This window comes from Coptis chinensis, chromosome 5 (assembly GCF_015680905.1).
Source record: "Coptis chinensis isolate HL-2020 chromosome 5, ASM1568090v1, whole genome shotgun sequence".
Lineage (NCBI taxonomy): Eukaryota > Viridiplantae > Streptophyta > Magnoliopsida > Ranunculales > Ranunculaceae > Coptis > Coptis chinensis.
Genome location: NC_141460.1, coordinates 75,106,629 through 75,125,348, shown reverse-complemented (window position 1 = coordinate 75,125,348; position 18,720 = coordinate 75,106,629). Strand labels below are relative to the sequence as shown.

Sequence of the window (18,720 nt, the reverse complement as noted above, 5' to 3'; positions counted from 1 at the left end):
TAAGTTGGCTGCTTGGACTTATATCAACAGCAACTTATAGGTGATCTTCCAAGTTGTATGTTGGAGACCAATATTGTGCCTATGATCCTTTAATTTTAATTATTTATAAAATATGTTAATATCGAAAGAAAAAAATAGTTGATGCTCAGAACTCTGAAAACCTTAATTAACGCAGCTAGATAAGTGTTTTATTAGGTAAACTACAATACAAACCATTTTCCACAACAGTACAACACAGAATTAACCACATGATATATGTAAGATTATTCTTTAAGCCACTTAAAGATATTATTTTTGACTTCACATATTAATTCTTAAGATTTCAAATGAGATAAAAATGACAGTTTGAAGCCAAGAAAGAGTACTGGAAATGATATCCAGTAGTTGTTAGATTAAACATTCATTTTGCAGGGTTGAACAATTAAAAATAAATAATTGAGTTATATATCAATAAACCTTTTCAAAATCCATGGACTAAAAGATTGGATGAATCGCAACAAGAGTACAGATGATTTTATTTTGCAGAGATGGTTCATTACATAGAGTAGTAACCTATGTGCGCATGGCCGCATGGCAAAAGGTTCACAATAAGTAGGCGAGTCATCGTACTGTCAGTTCACAAATAACAAGTAACTCTGATCTAAATTGAAAGATCCGTTGTTGGATATTAGATTTGTTTTTGCTCTCACTAGTCACTACAACAAGGGATTAATGACATGCCCCATGAACAATACCATCCCACTTTTGTTATCTCTCACCATGAACATAAACGGATGATCTGCCACAAAATCAACACGCGGAGGAATTTGAGGTGGACCACTAGCACCATAAGACTTACAACAAATAACAGTAGCGGCACCACCTTCAGTTCCTTCCTCATTAACTTCTATATGTGACTTGTGGTGAACCTTTGAAACTGCAACTCTCTTGCCACAGGTACCACCATCTCATCAAGTTCTGCGATCTCAGAGAAAGGCAACTTTAATCCAACACCCTTGAGAATTTCAGAAGCTTCAAAGTAAAATGTGATCTTGAACTTTGGTATCCTGAACTGTCCCACGTCAACTAGCTCTTGACGCAAACGTACAAAGAAAGTTGGATCAGAACCCACCTTCTCAATAAGAGGCCATAAACCATCTCTGTCGTGCGGGAGTATAACATACATGGAAAAAGCTGCTTTGTTGTCCATACTCTTCTCATAAGGTAGTCCAAGTACTTTGAAATCTTTAAATGTATCAATAAACTGCATTTGACGGCTAGTCATGAAAGGAACTCGCACAGAATTTCCATCAAGTAGGGAAAATTTGAAGTCCTTGGTAGCAAACTTATCAAATGGTTGAGTCCATTTTCCTTTGAAGTACAGTGCATTTGCAAGTACAGTTGTTGTGCTTGGAGAAAAAGGTTTGGGTACAACTGACTTGATGAGTCCATTTGTAGCCTTTTCTGCCCATTTGTTGACTTTCTCAGTTATTTCTTTAGCCTTCATTCACAGTTTAAATATAATCAAATAACTTTACAGTATTAACAACAACAACAACAAAAAAGATATAAATTAAGATTTTTTTGTCGCCAAAAAAAAAAACACTAGGAAGAAAATGACTCACCTCCTTTTGGAAATCTACGCTTTCAGCCTTGGATTTGTAAATTCTTCCAGCAGTGATCATGAAGGTTGGTTTCAGAGTATAAGAATGGTCAACCCAAACACCACCAGCAAAAGATAAAATAGGTCCACCACCTTCAGTATTTCCAGTGAGTGTATCAATAAATTTTGTAGCAAGTGAGTTGAGATCATTCAAGTTTTCAGCCTCTAGAAACGTGAGCAATTCCTTTAAGGTGGAACCATAGCAACCATAAGAAAGACCATTAATACTCAGTAGTTGAGAATGCTCCCAGGCACCCACGTCAGCCCCCTTTTTTCTCTGAGACTGACACATCAGATTTTTCTTAAAAAAACTAAATCTACGCCATTTTTTACAGATTTCAATTGTTCGTAACGCAAACAAACATAAAAAAAACAAAACTCTTCACCAAAAAAAAAAAAAAAACAAAACAAGAAGTTCTCTTTCACCTTAACGTCAATCTTGAAGCAATCTTACACGAATTGTCCATGGTTTTCATGGAAGCCACTTTTTTTTTTTCTTTTTTCCCTTTTATGTCACAATTTCAAAAATCATGAGCATAAGAGGACAACCAAGTTGATAAAACTATTAGTTTCTTCTGTTTCTCAGAAATTCAGTCTTTGTTAGTGGTGTTACTATCTTTGAGTTAATCGGTTCATATCCGGATGGGGTATCCACAATGGCCTGCAATATCAACCAGTTTGTTTTCTTAAAGAACCGAATAATCAATTTCTTAAACAGGCTAGAGAGGATTTCATTGCTTTGCAAATCTGTTTTAATTTGAAAAAGTGGCTAATTTCTACTCATACGCTTTCCACTGTTGCTTTGTCCATAGAATTAAATCAAAAATGTATCCACTATCAATTCGCACACAACGTAATTATTAGAAACCAAGATTTACTAAACAATGAAAAAAGACGGTATTTGTTATTAGATTTCTCATTGCCAAACCTATACAAGTATATGTATATTCTTATTTGCTACAAATTTCTGATGTATATATGAATTTCTATCCCTAACGCAAAATCATGCTTAAACTTTTGGCAGGTAATGATATTATTAATAATTCAATAAAAAAATGGATCAAGAAAATGAGGAGAGACTTCTCATCAGCAGCTGTTGCATGCCACTTGCATCCATCAATAACTGTGCCACCCCTGCTCAAGCTAGCATGGTTGCACCATTCACTGGCCTCAAGTCCACTTCGCTTTCCCCCATACCCGAAAAAGTCAACAACATCACCTCTATCTCTAGCAATGGAGGAAAAAGTTTCTTGCATGCAGGTACAAAAAATGTTCACATGAATTAAGTCTGTACATTTTATATTATTATCTTTTTTTTCAATTATATGTTTAATTGCTATTTTGTAAATTCGGTCAAGGTAAGCAATATTTGTTACAGTTGAAGACAAAACACATGTTGCGTGACATCCTATTGCTTATATTTTGGAATCACGTCCATTACCTCTGCAAAATTGTTAGTGATCATTCCACCGCAATAGGCCCCAAGAGGTAAGTCTCTAACTTTTTGTTCCCGAAAATTGGTGCTCAGGTGGAAGCTTCTTCCGACATTTTGTTCCTGAGCATTGGCGCCATGGAGGAAGCCTATAACATTTGGTCCTTCCAAAAAAGGGCCAGGGGCGAAGTCTCTGACACTTGGCCCCTGCAAACTAATTCCTGCGACATTTTGTACCTGCAAATTGAAAATGTTACTTTGCATTATTGGAGAGTAGTGAAGTCATAGAAAAAAAAAACCATGTGGACAATATGCAAACAATATCTTTAGACTATAAAGTATATTTTCTAGCAGAAAGCAGAGATCATGCTGATTTTGGTATTTGGATGAGCAATGTCAAAAGCATCAACTCACCTTTATGATGGACAGCCAAAGGACAACCAACACTGACGCTTTCTTTTGCTGTGAACCAACTGGAATAGCATAGACCTACGCTGAGTACGTACTTTTTAGTGACTATTTTGTTGGCTTCCAAAACTAAAATGATATGTTGATGTTTGAAGTCTGGATAATGATAGGCTGCTTCATCTCATTTTAATTATTACCAGGGGAGGAGATTTTTGTCATGCTTTCTAACAATGAGCTCCTTTTATTTTGCAGTGCCCTTTGTGAAGATGAAAAACAAACGGTTGCTGTGAATAGTCAATTGCACAGCTTGCCAGACCTATGTACAGCAACCCATCTGTCCATGGTGCTCTTATTGTGTCAACCATCCTTAGTAGTCCGGACTTAAAGAGCCTGTGGCTGAAGGAAGTCAAGGTAACCCCTAAGTTCTAAGCGGTTCACAATATTATCTTAAATTCTTAATTGTTAACTATGATATTTTTTCTCAAGTGCAGTGAGCATAAGCTGTTCTATTCACCTTTTAAGGATTTAATTTGAAATTTGGTCTAACGTGTCCCTTGACAATGAGCTCATAGATGTTTTGATATTTGGAAATATAAATTGCTTTTGTCATGTTACTACCTACTTGATATCAAATTGCGGGTTAAGTTCTTAATTCGACATTCAAAATAAAAACAACCTTCTCTCTACAGCAAAAAGTGACATTAAAGGATTTAAATCCACATGTTGAAATTCACTATGGTATCCCATCCACTGCATCAATTCTTGCTTTTGATCCTTTTCAGCGACTCTTGGCTATTGGGACACTATAATTTTTTTTTTTTTTTTTTTTTTTTAAATATTGTGTGTATGAAATGTTTTACTTATTAGGCTATTACTAACTATTATTAAGTTAAGTATGCATATCCATAAAATATATGACATATCCGTCATCTTCTTCTGTGTGCATTGAGTCGACTCTCTTGCATCCATGACCTCCTTTGCCGTCGGTTTCTGGTTTTACTGTTTAAATTTTAAACTTGGATATTACATGTTTGTTCATTTGATGCTTTTGCTTCTTTACATTTCTTAGTTTCAATATGTTACAAGATTTCATGGCTTTATGTAATGATAGATGGTGCAAAAGGATCGATATATCATGTTGGAAGCGATTATCTAGAAGCGAGGTAGCACAAAATCTGAAAACAGTTTCTTGCGAGTCTTCTTAATTAGTTCTTATTTTTCCTGCATATCTTTAAGCCTCTTCATTGTTGAATTGGTCCCTCATTGAAAATGTGGATCCAATCCGTAAACAAGGGTATAGGATTTGTTCCCCGATCATAAACATTGGATTTGTATTATAATTTCGGATTCTCCGAGCGGTATCGATTACCATAATCGGGTAAACATTCTAAAGGTAGAATCATGGACCTTGGGGAAACCAGTTCAACTATTTATGTTTGTCCACTTTAAACTATATTATTTTCAACCGGACCGGCCTGGACATAGACATGGTGACTCATATTGTTTGCAAGATAAGGAACAAATTCTTTTGATACCTTAACCTTAGGTACATCAAAGCTGCTACTCCCTTAGAGAGGGTGTTTTACAAGATTTTGTGTAAATCTCTAACAAGAAAAATTATATGTAAAAAGAAAATTGAAAGTAAGGATGGTATATGTCACAGTTGCTCTAAGGCATTTGTTATCTCGCTTCATATTACGGTATCGACATCATTTTTGCCTTTGATTTTAGGTGGGCGCTACTTTGTATTTTTGGCCCTCAGAACCATACTTATGTCGCAGTGACTACAGGCAAATTAAACTAACTGCATGTAGTAGACACATTTGGGATTTGATTCCCTTTTTAGTTAGGAAATGCTTTTGCGCACAAGCTGATTTGATTCCCTTTTTAGTTAGGAAATGCTTTTGCGCACAAGCTGGTGTGTATGTTTATTTGTTTGTGGGTCGTGGGTGGTTGCAGTTAATTTGTCTACCCTTTAAAAAAATTATATAGTTCCATATTTTAGTGATCAGTAACACATGTCTCTATTGGTTTTGGTCGAATCAGATATAAATATGTGGCCCATACACATTCAATTATTGGCGGGTTATTACCCCTAACCTCATGTTAGAATCAGAGAATAATAAATACTCCCTTAGCACCTCGCACCTCCAAGAGTTTTAACACCCCAAGCACAGCTGACAATATAAATAATTCCCCAAACACCTGCAACTTAATCATAGCACTGATTATATCCTAAGGCTTCCAGTATAATATTTATACTAACACCATAAACCCCATCAGCAAGAAGGGCACTGGAAGCCAACCCAAACGTGAAACAAATCAGCGTAAAAATCGGCAAAGCAACACAACAAGCAATCACTCTGTCACAAGGTAATCCACTGGGTCAGTACCAAGAACTCTCAATGTATCAGTCTGCTCCAAAACCTGCATTGTTCCCAACTCCGATGCAAATGCACTTCCTATATCGCCCAAAGATTGGATGATCAAATAAGTCTTTGTCTAAGAAGACAATTTCTAAATCATTATCACCGCAGCGATGAATAAGAGCAACAACTATAAGAAGAGTTAAAGCTTTAGCCAAAGAGAGGAAGAGTTGTTCAGGGTTTACCTTATGGATGACTTAAAAAATATATACCTCGAAATTGCTTGGTACAATAGAACGATGTATTCTTGCAATCAAAAGAATAATTAATGGTACGAAGTGTTAATTTTTATTTTACACACTTGATAAATATTCTAACAAAATAATATATTGAAGGGTCTAACCTTATGCGAATATATTGAAGGTTCTAACCTTATGCGTCATAGAAGAATTATGATGTCTGCAAATACAAAGAGCAACCATAGAGAAAAAGTGTTAAAAGAGCATAGAAGAAAACATCCACAGGGTTGGTATTGCTCGCCATGGAGAATGGCTATCGTGGACGGACTGTGGGATAGTGTGCTTGAGTTCTCTTTGAGTATCCCAAGGACATCAACTTGGGTGTTCATATTTCATACTGCGCTTGGCCTTGGTGCGGTTAATAAGGACATTGCTACATATATTAGAAATGACATCTCTCGGGCAAACGCCACCAATAACCACTATGGTATAGATATTTTATAGGTTAATAACATTGGTGATATAAGCTTTCTTCCCCTTTAAAGTTGCTTAGCTAGGTGATTTATATTTTTATAATCACTACGTTATGAACAACTTCTTTTACAAGTCTAGAATAACTCTATATATATACAATTTCTTTTCATTTGCCTCACCATATATGTTTGTTAAGATCTTGGATGTAATTATATTTCAGTGGAGGAAAGTCAGTCAATACTCTGCCACCAATGGTAGGTAATGCAGTTAATGGCAGGTAACGCTAGGTAATGCTGTATTGTAGTTGTTAATAGTTTGATAAAAGTAAAAACAGTTAATCATGAACTATCAATGTAGCAGGCCCGGCCGCAGGCGGGCTAATTGGCTAGTTTGTTAAAAGACTAAGTGCAAGTTGAATAGAACATGGAGAGAACACAAGATTCTCGTCTTTGGCTATACTTAGTGCGAGATCTTTAGTTATTCGAGGAAATGCAAAGGGCATTCTGGTGCTCTTCTGAAATATGATTCCAAAGCCGAAATCATCAAATGTGGGATTTGCAAGGATGTCAAATAATGGGGGCTGTCCAAAATGTTTATTGTACAGTAGCCCTTCTGGCCTAGGATTCATTGTAGCTTGTTTCCTGCAAGTAAGAAAGTCTTATCACATGGAAGAGGATAAAAGGTATGAATACAAAGCTTCGTAACAAGATTCAAACGGAATTACCAAAACAAAGCATTCAAGAACCAGTAAAATTTCTTGAAAGACATCAATACATGGTTCGGGTTTTCTAGCGCGCAGCATGGTAAGAAGAATGTCTATTTCTTGACTACTGTATATCTATTTCTATGCAGGGTGTTTATGTGAGAACATATAGTAAAAGGAATTTAAATCTAGTGCATTGAGAACGGGAAAGATGTGGTAAAGCATATCAGAACAAAAAAACGGGAAAGAAATGCCTTGCAGTGACAAATTGGATATTCAGAAATTACTAGAAATATAAACTTACCCATAGGGACAACGCATTATACTATTGTTGGACAATTCCTGGGGGTTAGGCATTTCATGCCGATAACGGCATTGAGCACCGCTAGTGCATTCACCTCGGGCATATAATCTACAAACCGGTGGTCCATTACGATTCTGATATGGTGTTGTCCTCGGAAATTCTGATAAATTTTGTTTGCATCGTACCTTCCCATATGGGATTTGATAGCACTGATCCGTTATATTTTGCCCAGTGATGGGCCTTTTATGCCGATAAGGACATTCAGCACCTCCAGTGCATTCACCTCGCATACAAAGCATACACACTGGTGGTCTGTTACTTCTGTGATATGGTCGTGTCCTTTGAAGATCAGGCAAAGTGTTGTAGCCTGCCCTCCCATATGGAAATTGGTTGTCAATGCTAACTCTATTCTGCAAAGAAAATCATTTGAAACATACTGAGCTTTTAAATAAAATCATTTCAAATGTTGTCATGTGGAAGAAATGGTGAAAGGCAGTAAGGCTCTGTATTGACATACCCTGTGGTCATGCTTCTGTGCAAAGTACTCCCTATTGACGTAGTTGTATAGGACGTATACATGACATAGGAGGTTAGTGGTAACAATGGGACCGGATGCGGTATAGCTGGGGGAGTCAAGTTGCACCAGATCAGATCCGCGGTATAGAAACCGTTCTGGAACTGCTGCTAGACGTGGAGAGATGGAGAGCGGAACCTTAACTGCAAGGTAACTGCCGCGATACGTGGAGAGAGGAGAGATCATGGAGGAGAGAGATATAAAAAGAGAAGAGAGGAAAAACGAGAGAGAGACTTGTGAGATCAGAGGTTGTAATACTAGTTCATACAGTAGTTCCTGGGTGAATAATAGTCAAAATTGATGATAGCCGGTAGGGGTGGAATTTGAGCCGAGTAGCTTGGGCTTGGCTCGGGCTTGGCTCATTTAAGCTTGATAGCCGGTAGGGGTGGAATTGATGATAGCTCGTTCATTTAACTAAATGAGCCAAGCTTGAGCTTAATAAACGAGCAGGATGAAGCTCGGCTCAATAAGCTCAAATACCTTCATCACAGTGTAAAATAGCCAAGCTACTCGGGTTTGGCTCAGGCTCGGCTCATTTAAGCTCAGCTCGGACTCGTTCATATAATATATGAGCCAAGCTTGAGCCTATATTAAAGCTCGTTTAAATAAACAAGTTGAGCCGAGCTTAGTGAAACTCGGCTCGATTAGCTCGAATTCCACCCCTAATAGCCGGTGCATTCTCTTGAACTCGAATTGGAAAACCATAGTTTAGGTCCAAGATGCAGAATTGGCATGCACTGTTCAGCATACAGCATCGCGAACAGACTGTTGCTGTCCTGTAGCTTCCATTGGGATGAGGTCAACATGTGAATACCTCGAATGGCTTTGTACATATTTTGCACGCCGTACAAAAATTGGCTTTTGACTGCATAAGAACAACAAAAGATATAAAGTATTAGCATATCAGATATGTAGATGACATCTATACTTTTACATTCTTGTTAAAGCTTTTACGCATAGTGTTTGTTGCTTACAACCCAAGCAACTAGGTTGTGAAAATTAAATCGAACATGATATTGACACCTAAGTAGTCCCGTTGTGCTGCATCCACAAAAATACAGCGCACACTAAAGGGCAAAGGCGGTGGGTGGCGAGCAAAAGAGGGCCTAGTACTAGATCATGGAAAGAAAGAACTAGGATTCCTAATAAGGTACAGAAGTCACAAACGTCATAGCCGAATCCAATAATTAGAACTTTTGGTACCAAAAAGTTAGAATGACTACTTATTGATGTAAGCGAAATCTGGGGAGGCTTAGCTTCCTTCCTAATCAATAACACAGAACTTTTCGCATTATCAGATAAACATTACCATTGAACTGTAGGGGTTTCCACCATGACACGACTTGACTTGCAGATGACGGGAAAATCAGAATTCTCCCAAAACAACCTATTATGCGCCGCCATTAACTAATGCTGGTTTGCTTCCTTGCTAGACACTGAGATTCAACTATATTATCCTTCTTTACTTCAAACAATTAGAGCTAGCATACTAATCTGAAGGGAAAGTACCTAGGAAAATGTTATTGTAGTTAAATTATATTTTCTCCTGTTAAACGATATTGAAAGATTAATTATCAAGCATAGCAATTAATATTAATTAAACATATTGATTCTAAATAAATCATGCTGATTCTCAAACATATACTTTCAATTTGTAAGCACAAATAATCATCAACATACATCTAGCCAAGCATGGGTCATAAACAAATCAATCAATGAAAATAAACAAGGCATATCAACAATAAAAAAACATAAAACAGAAACTATTAATAATGTAATAATTATTATATTATGTATCGATTAAATTTAAGAAACTATAGAGTCAACTTACAACAGTAAATTGCGTACACTTCTGTTATCTTCACCCTTTTTCTTCTTTTTTAACTTGTCTATTATGAGGAAACCCTACCGTGGGAGACATATATACATAGACTAGTTACTTGGTGAACAAGGTTTCTCGAAAACAGAATGGAGTTTCATTTAAAAAGGAAACCTTCCAAGATTCAACCTGGCCCGGCCCAGTTACATACACCTTCTGTTTTTTTGCAGTTGAAATAGCATATGCCTTTTTACTCAGAGAAAGAGCTAGCTAAAGCATTTACGTTTTTTACTCAGAGAATTCTATTATAAATGATCTAAATCTATTGATAAGTAGATAGTTACATTACAATTCATGATTGTAGAACCTGATTTATAACCAGCTATACGAGTGCTTCTTGATGATTAGACATTGCATTCTCTCCTTGACCACCACACATATAATCCAAATAAATTGGGGGGACGTTAGTTGGGGTAGCTCTCTCGATTTTCAAAACGGGGGTATCTCAAACAGGAGTATCTCAAATTAACCCTTACATTAAACATCATGTGAAGTTCTTGTTTGTGGCTAGTTTCACTTAAGGTTACACTGTGGGCGAATTGAATCGGTTTCATTTCGTTAATATAGCTTTAGTACTGACTGGTAGGGATCATGCCAAGAGTAAACACATTTCTTTTATCATGGGCTCACATATGGATGCAGACTTGTATAATCGACATAAAACTGAAGATTAACACCATTTTACGAGGACCCTTTTAAGTACTTCCCAACAAAATTATATTGATTTGAATGTTTAGCATAGGTAATAATGGTAGAGATGACAAGAATTGAGAAAAGAGGATTGAACTCAAAACCGAAAAATAGATTGTATTCGGTTACATTCTCTAAGCTCACATGCTCTATATATACAAGAGGTTTTCACAGTTGCACAATCAGTTAGTTTGTTACAGAGAACTGTTAGTTTGTTGTAACTAATCTTGCTGAGTTGTCTTCAAGTGTTGAGTTGTCTGATCTTCTAGAACCTTCGAGATGTTATCTCCATTACCCTCCCTCAAGCTGAAGGGTGATTTGCATACTGTAAGCTTGGAAATGAGGAATTGAAATTGATTACTCGACAATCCTTTGGTGAAAACATCAGCCAGTTGGTCTTGCGTGCACACAAACTTTATATCAAGTAGCTTAGCAGTTACAAGTTCTCTGACATAGTGATAATCCACTTCTACATGCTTGGTTCTGGCATGGAAGATTGGATTATTGGCTAATGATATTGCACTGATGTTGTCACACCACAGAAGAGGTGGCTGTGATATTGGAAAGTGAAGATCTTTGAGTAAAACTCCTATCCAATAGAGTTCAGCAGCAGTGTGTGCTAGGCTTCTATATTCTGATTCAGTAGAACTTCTAGAGACTTTAGTTTGCTTTTTAGCACACCATGAAATGAGATTGGAACCTAAGAAGACACAATACCCTGTAGTTGATCGTCTGTCAGTAGGATTTCCTGCCCAGTCAGCATCAGAAAAGGCAGTTACTATAGTAGAACCTTTTGTGAAGTACAAGCCTTTGTCCAAAGTGCCTTTGACATATCTTAACACTCTTTTTGCTGCAGTGAGATGAGTTGTAGTAGGTACTTGCATGTACTGACATATTTGATTGACAGAGAAGGACAAATCTGGTCTTGTCCAAGTGAGGTACAGTAAAGATCCAACTATAGATCTGTACTCTGCTGGATCAGATAGAAGTTCACCACTGTATGGGTCGAGTTTTATAGAACTGGAACAAGGGGTCGTACAAGACTTGGCTCCAATCATGTCTGTCTTATTTAGAAGATCAAATGCATACTTAGTCTGTGAGAGCAACAAACCTTGAGAGTTCCTTTTGACTTCCATTCTAAGGAAAAAATTCAATGAACCAAGATCTTTAATAGGAAAGAGTTTACTGAGTTGTCTGATGATTGTGGAACAGTATGATGGGGAAGAACTAGTTAGAAGAATATCATCAACATAGATGAGCATGTAAGTGAGGGTATTATGTGATGCTTTTATGAATAGAGAAGGATCTGCTTTTGAAAACTCAAAACCAAGAGATAAAAGAGCTTGTACTAACTCTTCGTACCAGGCTCTAGGGGCTTGTTTCAACCCATAGAGTGATCTCTGCAATTTGCATACATATTTAGGCTTATCAGGATCTATAAAACCAGTAGGTTGTTGCATATATACCTCTTCCTTGAGATGGCCATGTAAGAATGCCTTTGAAACGTCCAACTGTCGAATATGCCAGTCTCTTTGCACTGCTATGGCTAGAATCATTCGAATTGTGGCGGCTTTGGCCACTGGACTAAATGTGTCAGTGAAGTCAACACCAGACCTTTGATGATACCCTTTAGCAACAAATTTGGCCTTGTGTTTGTCTAAGCTCCCATCTACCTTTTGTTTTAATCTGAATACCCACCTGTGTCCAACCATGTTCTGAGAGGGATGTGGGGGTACCAATATCCAAGTTTTTGCTTTGATTAAAGCATTGAACTCTTCAGTCATAGCAGCTCTCCAGTTTGGATCCTTAACAGCCTGTGAATAAAAAGTAGGAGTTGCTGGAGTATCTTGTAAAGAAACTGTGAGAGCAACTGGTAAAGGATGCTTAGTGGCATAGTAAGCTTTTGGTTTGTAAACCCCACACTTGGATCGTGTCTTCATTGAATGAGCATTTGAGATGGAATTATCAGAAGAAAGAATTGGAATAGTAGAAGAGATTAAGTTGTCAAAAGAGGTGGCAGGTGGAGAATCATGTATAGAAGTAGAAACAGGAGATATGCAAGATGTAGTGCTAGGATGAGATACATGATTTTTAGAAAAGGATTGAAAAAACAGAAGTGATGGAGTACTAGAAGACTTATTTTCATTCAAAGGAAAGAAAACTTTTGTTTTGAATGGAAATTGATTCTCATTAAAAACTACATGTCTGCTAATGTAAATCCTTCCAGTAAGAGGATCAAGACACCTATAACCTTTGTGGTTTAAGCTGTAACCCAGAAAAACACAGTGTTTACTTCAAAAATCAAATTTGTTTTGGGCATATGGTCTTAACCATGGGAAACAACTACAACCATAGGCCTTTAGAAAAGAGTAGTTAGGTGTTTGTGTGAAGAGTTGTTGATATGGAGAAATATTGTTGAGAATGGGAGTAGGTAACCTGTTGATTAGAAAAGAGGATGTGTTAATGATTTCAAGCCAGAATTGTCTTGGCATGTGAGATTGGGCTATGAGAGTTCTACTCATATCAAGTAGATGTCTGTGTTTTCTTTCAACAACCCCATTTTTCTCTGGGGTGTGAGCACAAGTGTATTGATGGAGAATGCCCGAGTCAGCCAGATAGTTGTTGAAAGATTGACTAGTGAATTCACCACCACAGTCAATTCTCACACACTTTATTTTGTAATCAATTTGATTTTCGATCATTGTTTTGAATGAAACAAATGTAAGATGAAACTCTGACTTTGTAGTAAGAGGAAGTATCCAACAATATCTACTAAAATCATCTACAACAGTAGTGAAATATTTGAGACCACTTATGGATGCAACTAGAGCTGGTCCCCACAAGTCCACATGTAACATTTGTAAAGGAGTTACAATTTTGACAACATAAGACAAAAAAGACAGCTTATGACTTTTGCCAAGTTGGCAGTCAGTACAAAAAATGGAAGTAATGTGCTTAGACTAAACATCTTCAGAAATCACGTTGTTCCTTGTAAAAATTTGATGCAGAATCTGATAAGATGGATGCCCTAGACGTTGGTGCCAGGTGAGTGTAGAAGCTTTAGCTGCTATGAATGCAATAGTAGTAGGAAAAGAGGTTGATGTAGTGGAATTGAAAGGCAGTGGATATAGACCATTGACTGAACTACCTCTGAAAAGAATCCTCTGTGAAGCACTGTCCTTCACAGAAAAACCAGTAGAATCAAAAATTAATGAACAGTTATTATCTGTAACAAATTTGTTAACAGATAATAGATTATGTGTCATTTTAGGAACATGTAGAATATTTCTTAGTTTAAAAGTGGAAGAAGAAGTATGAGGAGTTACTAAAGAGGATCTAGTGTGAAGTATGTGCAAACCTTGTCCATTAGCAACCATGACTTTTTCCTTTCCTTTGTAGTCTGAAGGATGAGATATGTTAGAGAGGTCTGAAGTAATATGATGAGAAGCACCTGTGTTCGCATACCAATTGGTAGAAGCATTTGCAGATGAAGCAAAATAAGCTGTTGAATTATTGTTGGATGAATAATGAGCTGGATCATAGGATGTAGAACCTTCAGAGTTGTTGTTTACATAATTGTTGAATGGTGTTGAGTTGTTGTTATATGAGGATAGTCCATAAGCTTGATGGACATAAGCATTATCTTGAAAGGTTGCCATCATTGCAAGTTGAGCAGGTGGAACTTTCCCAACATATGAATGGTTCATACGACTATAACAGTCCACTGCTATGTGACCAGACTTATTACAGATCTGGCACACTGGTCTGTTACCTCTTCCATTTGTGTTAGAACTTCCATTTGTGTTAGAACTAGTATTATGATAGTATGCTCTGCCATAACCATTTCTACCATGACCACCTCTATTCTGAAAGTTATTTCCTCTATAACCACCTCTGTTTGCTTGATAACCTCCTCTATTTGATATATTATTGTTTTGAGATGTTGCCATAAAAGCATGAGAAGTAGGTTCTGACGATACATTGGTTTGGATATGAGCAGTTCTCTGTTCTAAGGCTAATTCTTCACTCAAAAGCAAACTATGCAGTTCATCAGGTGTTACTGGATCATTATTTGATCTTACATGAATGGAAGTAGTAAATGGTCCATAATCATCAGTTAATCCAGATAATACATAACAAAGCAAATCATCATCCTTAACTGCATCACCAGCAGCTGCCAAGCTATCTGAAACTTGTTTAATAGAATGTAAGTATTGAGATATAGTTGAGTTACGCCTTTCTTGATTGTTTGAATACGATTTTTCAACTGATTGATATGAGCTCTAGAGAGTGTAGAGAATCTTCTTTCAAGAATAGACCATAGCTCTTTTGACGTGGAGATACCAACCACATAAGGTAGAAGATCAGCAGATAGCGTAGCATTTAACCAGATAAGTAGGGTTTGATCCATTTTCACCCAATCATAAAACGCCTGATTTTCTTGTGTTGTTAGATTTCCTTTATCATCAACAATGAATTGAGATGGACACTCTTCTCTTCCAAGAACAAGTTCAAGCATATTAAAATTTCGAAGAATAGGTAAAAAGATTGATTTCCATAACAAATAGTTATCTCGAGTGAGTTTGATTGGAACTAGATTTCCAATATTTTGAAGAATCAATGATGAGTTTTGATTTGTTGTCTGGTTCAGTTGAACTGATGAATTCTGATTTTGAGTTGTCTGATTTTGAGATGTCTAGTTTTGAGATGTAGTGTTGGTGGTCTTTGAAATAGCCATTTGTAGTTAAGTTTGATGATGAAATGATCAAATCAAAGAAAACTTATTGATTTTGAAGCTTTGTGGTAAGGTTTAATGGCGGAAGCTTTGAAGAGAAGAAGATGATAGCCATTTGGCTTTCATGGCTCCGATACCATGACAAGAATTGAGAAAAGAGGATTGAACTCAAAACAGAAAAATAGATTGTATTCGGTTACATTCTCTGAGCTCACATGCTCTATATATACAAGAGGTTTTCACAGTTGCACAATCAGTTAGTTTGTTTGTTCTGAACCTGTTAGTTTGTTGTAACTAATCTTGCTGAGTTGTCTTCAAGTGTTGAGTTGTCTGATCTTCTAGAACCTTTCGAGATGTTATCTCCATTAAGAGAACCATAGCACCATCATTTTAGGTTCGTCTTTTCGGTGGAGATGGAATTGAGGAAGCAATGGCTTTGAAGATGGAGATTGTGGTGATACAATATGCTATGACCAATGCATGCATGTGTCGCAACTACTTTCATTTCAATTACTGACCATTCCTCAGTCCTCACGGTGTTGATGTTGGAAATAAGGCCGGGTTAGACCTGATATGGATAAACGCCCACCAAGATAAAGATAAACCACCGGGATAAAGATAACCACCAGGTATTGGAATGAGTATAGGACTTTATCCTTAGCTGATTTTGGATAAGTATGAGACTCTATCCTAGCCGAATTTGAGGAGGTGGGAGAGCTCTATAAATAGAAACCCCCCTCTCACATATTGATCATCCCAAAAATGAGCAAATCTTTCTCTCCCTTTAATGGTGGCCTCCATCGTTTTCTAAAGAAGAAGCTAGTTTTTCGTGGAGATTCCATAGGTGGTAACCTCCATTGCTAGCCATTATCAGTTCTTGGTTCATGAACAAAGGTTGTTTCCCGTTCGTGGTTGGAACTTGACTCTAGCTAAGTTGAGAAGAATAAGATCTTGAGTGTGCCAAGAACATCAACTTCTCCGGTAGATCAAAGCTTGGAACTTCGAATTGAAAGTCGCGACCCAAGGTACGATCTTCTGTTTCCGCTACGCTTACTTTATGTATGTGATATAGCGTAATTGTACATATCTTAGGAATCATGCATGAGATATTGGTAAAAACCCTACATTGGTATCAGACCCGAGACTTGTAGGAAAACTGAACCAGATCTTGGGAGACGGGCTTCCAAGAAATGCATGACTGCAAAGCAATATAGAAGAGCTTCGAAGCGTACTATCTTGAAATCTGATAGTCCTATTCAGGATAGGAATGAGGCTCGACCCCTTAAATCTCTCCTACATTGGTTATGGGACGATACTAAGGAACCAAATCCATATGATGTGTCATCAGGGTTTTTTTCCCACCTCTGGCTAGTATTTTTCAAATAGCTGATAATGACTGTGAGGATGAGGATGACCACCCTAGGCACCCAGGATGTTTCTATATTCATGGTTGACTGTCTCTTTTTAGTTTCACATTGTTTTTAAAAGATAGAAAAATCCCTTTTGTGGAAACAATTTTATTAAATGAAAATTTAAGTAGTAGATTTTTTGCATATTCTATGTTATTGATAGTCAAATGCATTGATTTTATTTAATGGCTAGAATCATGCTAGTAGATTATCATGATCATCTCATATGTAAAAATGTGGATTACTTAGATTTATTTTAAGAGATGATTCTTCTTCGTAGTATCTTTTTTTTTTTGGAATTCAAACTTGATAGAATGGCACCCGATGGAAAATCCCCGTTTACCATACTACCTGAAAAGGACTTGTTAAACGATAAGAATTACGAACTTTGATCTAGGAAAGTTAGGCTAATTCTGGCAGATAGGAAGGTCATTGACGAATAACTGAGACAGAAGCAGAACCTACCGTCGAAGGATTAACACAAGCTGCTTATATTGCTGCACTTAGGAAGTACAATGAGTATACAAGCAGAGACAATGTTGCCCGAATTGCCATACTTGGCACCATGAGGAATGACTTCATGATGCGGTATGATGGCCTTGGATCGGCTAAAGAACTATGGGAAGCAGTAAAGGCGGACCTTGGGGGTACGACTACTGCACAGCTGAGGAGGCTACAAATGAGCTTTGACAAATTTATCAAGCTACCTCATACCTCTATGACACAACATTGCACGGTGATGAGGAACATGGTTGCTGAGTTAGCCCAAGCAGGACAGGTCCTGTCAAATGAACAACAAATTCAAGCTGTCATTAGATCTTTACCTAAAACTTGGGAACAATTTCGTTTTATCTTGACGTATGATGACAGTATCACAAACTTTGCACAGGTGCAAAGGAAATGTGAGCTTGAGGAACAAAGGCTTCTCAATGAAAAGCCTGTTGTTCAAACTTAAGCAAATGTTGTCAACTCCAAAAAGAGGAAGGCTCCTTGGAACAAGAAAATTGGAAAAGGGAAAGGCAAGGAAAAGGCCAATCCTGACCCACAACAAAAGAAACCTAGGAAGTCGATAGACATGACTAGTGTTGAATGCTTTCGTTGTCATCAGATGGGACACTATGTTAGGGCATGTCCTTCTCCTGAGGTAAGTTTTACTTTAAGTAATGTCAATGTGGTAAGTACTGTCATGCTGTCTGATTCATCACAATATTGGATTGTAGATTCAGCAGCGACAGACCACATAAGTCGGGATAGGTCCCTGTTTGAAGATTTCCGAAAACTTCTAGAAGGAATTTGGAGAGTCCACATGGGAAACCAAAGTGTAGATGATGTTTTGGGCACAAGCACTTGTAGGTTGGATTTTGCGAGTGGGAGATCCATCCTTATTGTAGAAGTACTCTTTGTACCCTCAATTAGGAGAAATCTTTTATCAGTTTTGAAATTACTTCAAGAATCCTATGTGTTTAATTTTTTCCAGAACTCGCTTGATATTTTTTTGAATAACAATTTGATAGGTCAGGCTTATTTAATGGATTCTTTTATGACATTACACTTAGCACAAACTGAAGTTTTTATGTCTAAAATGGTTGGTTGCCAATTGTGGCATGCTAGACTAGGACATATTGGACACAGTAGGATAGACTGCTTAGCAAAGGGAGGGTTGTTAGGTAACTTAACCTCTATTAAAATGGAAACCTGTGAAAGTTGTCTTGCTGGAAAGGCCACCAAGAAACATTTTGGGAAAGCCCACCAAGAAACCTTTTGGGAAAGCCCAAAGGGCAACTTATCCTTTACAACTTATTCACTCAGACATCTGTGGACCAATGAATGTAACAGCAAGGCATGGGGCTTTGTATTTCATTACC

The 18,720-nt window shown here is 37.3% G+C and overlaps 1 protein-coding gene and 1 long non-coding RNA gene across 2 annotated transcripts; one reads left to right on the top strand and one right to left on the bottom strand.

Moving 5' to 3' along the window:
• Positions 1–482: 482 nt before the first annotated feature.
• On the bottom strand, positions 483–8,240 carry LOC147498910 (serpin-ZXA-like). Its single transcript, XM_086560759.1, has 5 exons — positions 8,086–8,240; positions 7,754–7,978; positions 6,952–7,202; positions 1,605–1,852; positions 483–1,480 (listed from the first exon to the last, which is right to left on the bottom strand). The coding sequence occupies exons 2-5, from the start codon at positions 7,759–7,761 to the stop codon at positions 887–889; spliced, it is 1,101 nt and encodes a 366-aa protein (XP_086416885.1). The 5' UTR covers positions 7,762–7,978; positions 8,086–8,240; the 3' UTR covers positions 483–886.
• LOC147498911 (uncharacterized) lies at positions 3,434–4,449 on the top strand. Its single transcript, XR_015194384.1, has 3 exons — positions 3,434–3,572; positions 3,735–3,893; positions 4,172–4,449. It is a non-coding gene; the product is annotated as an uncharacterized LOC147498911 (long non-coding RNA).
• Positions 8,241–18,720: the final 10,480 nt, after the last annotated feature.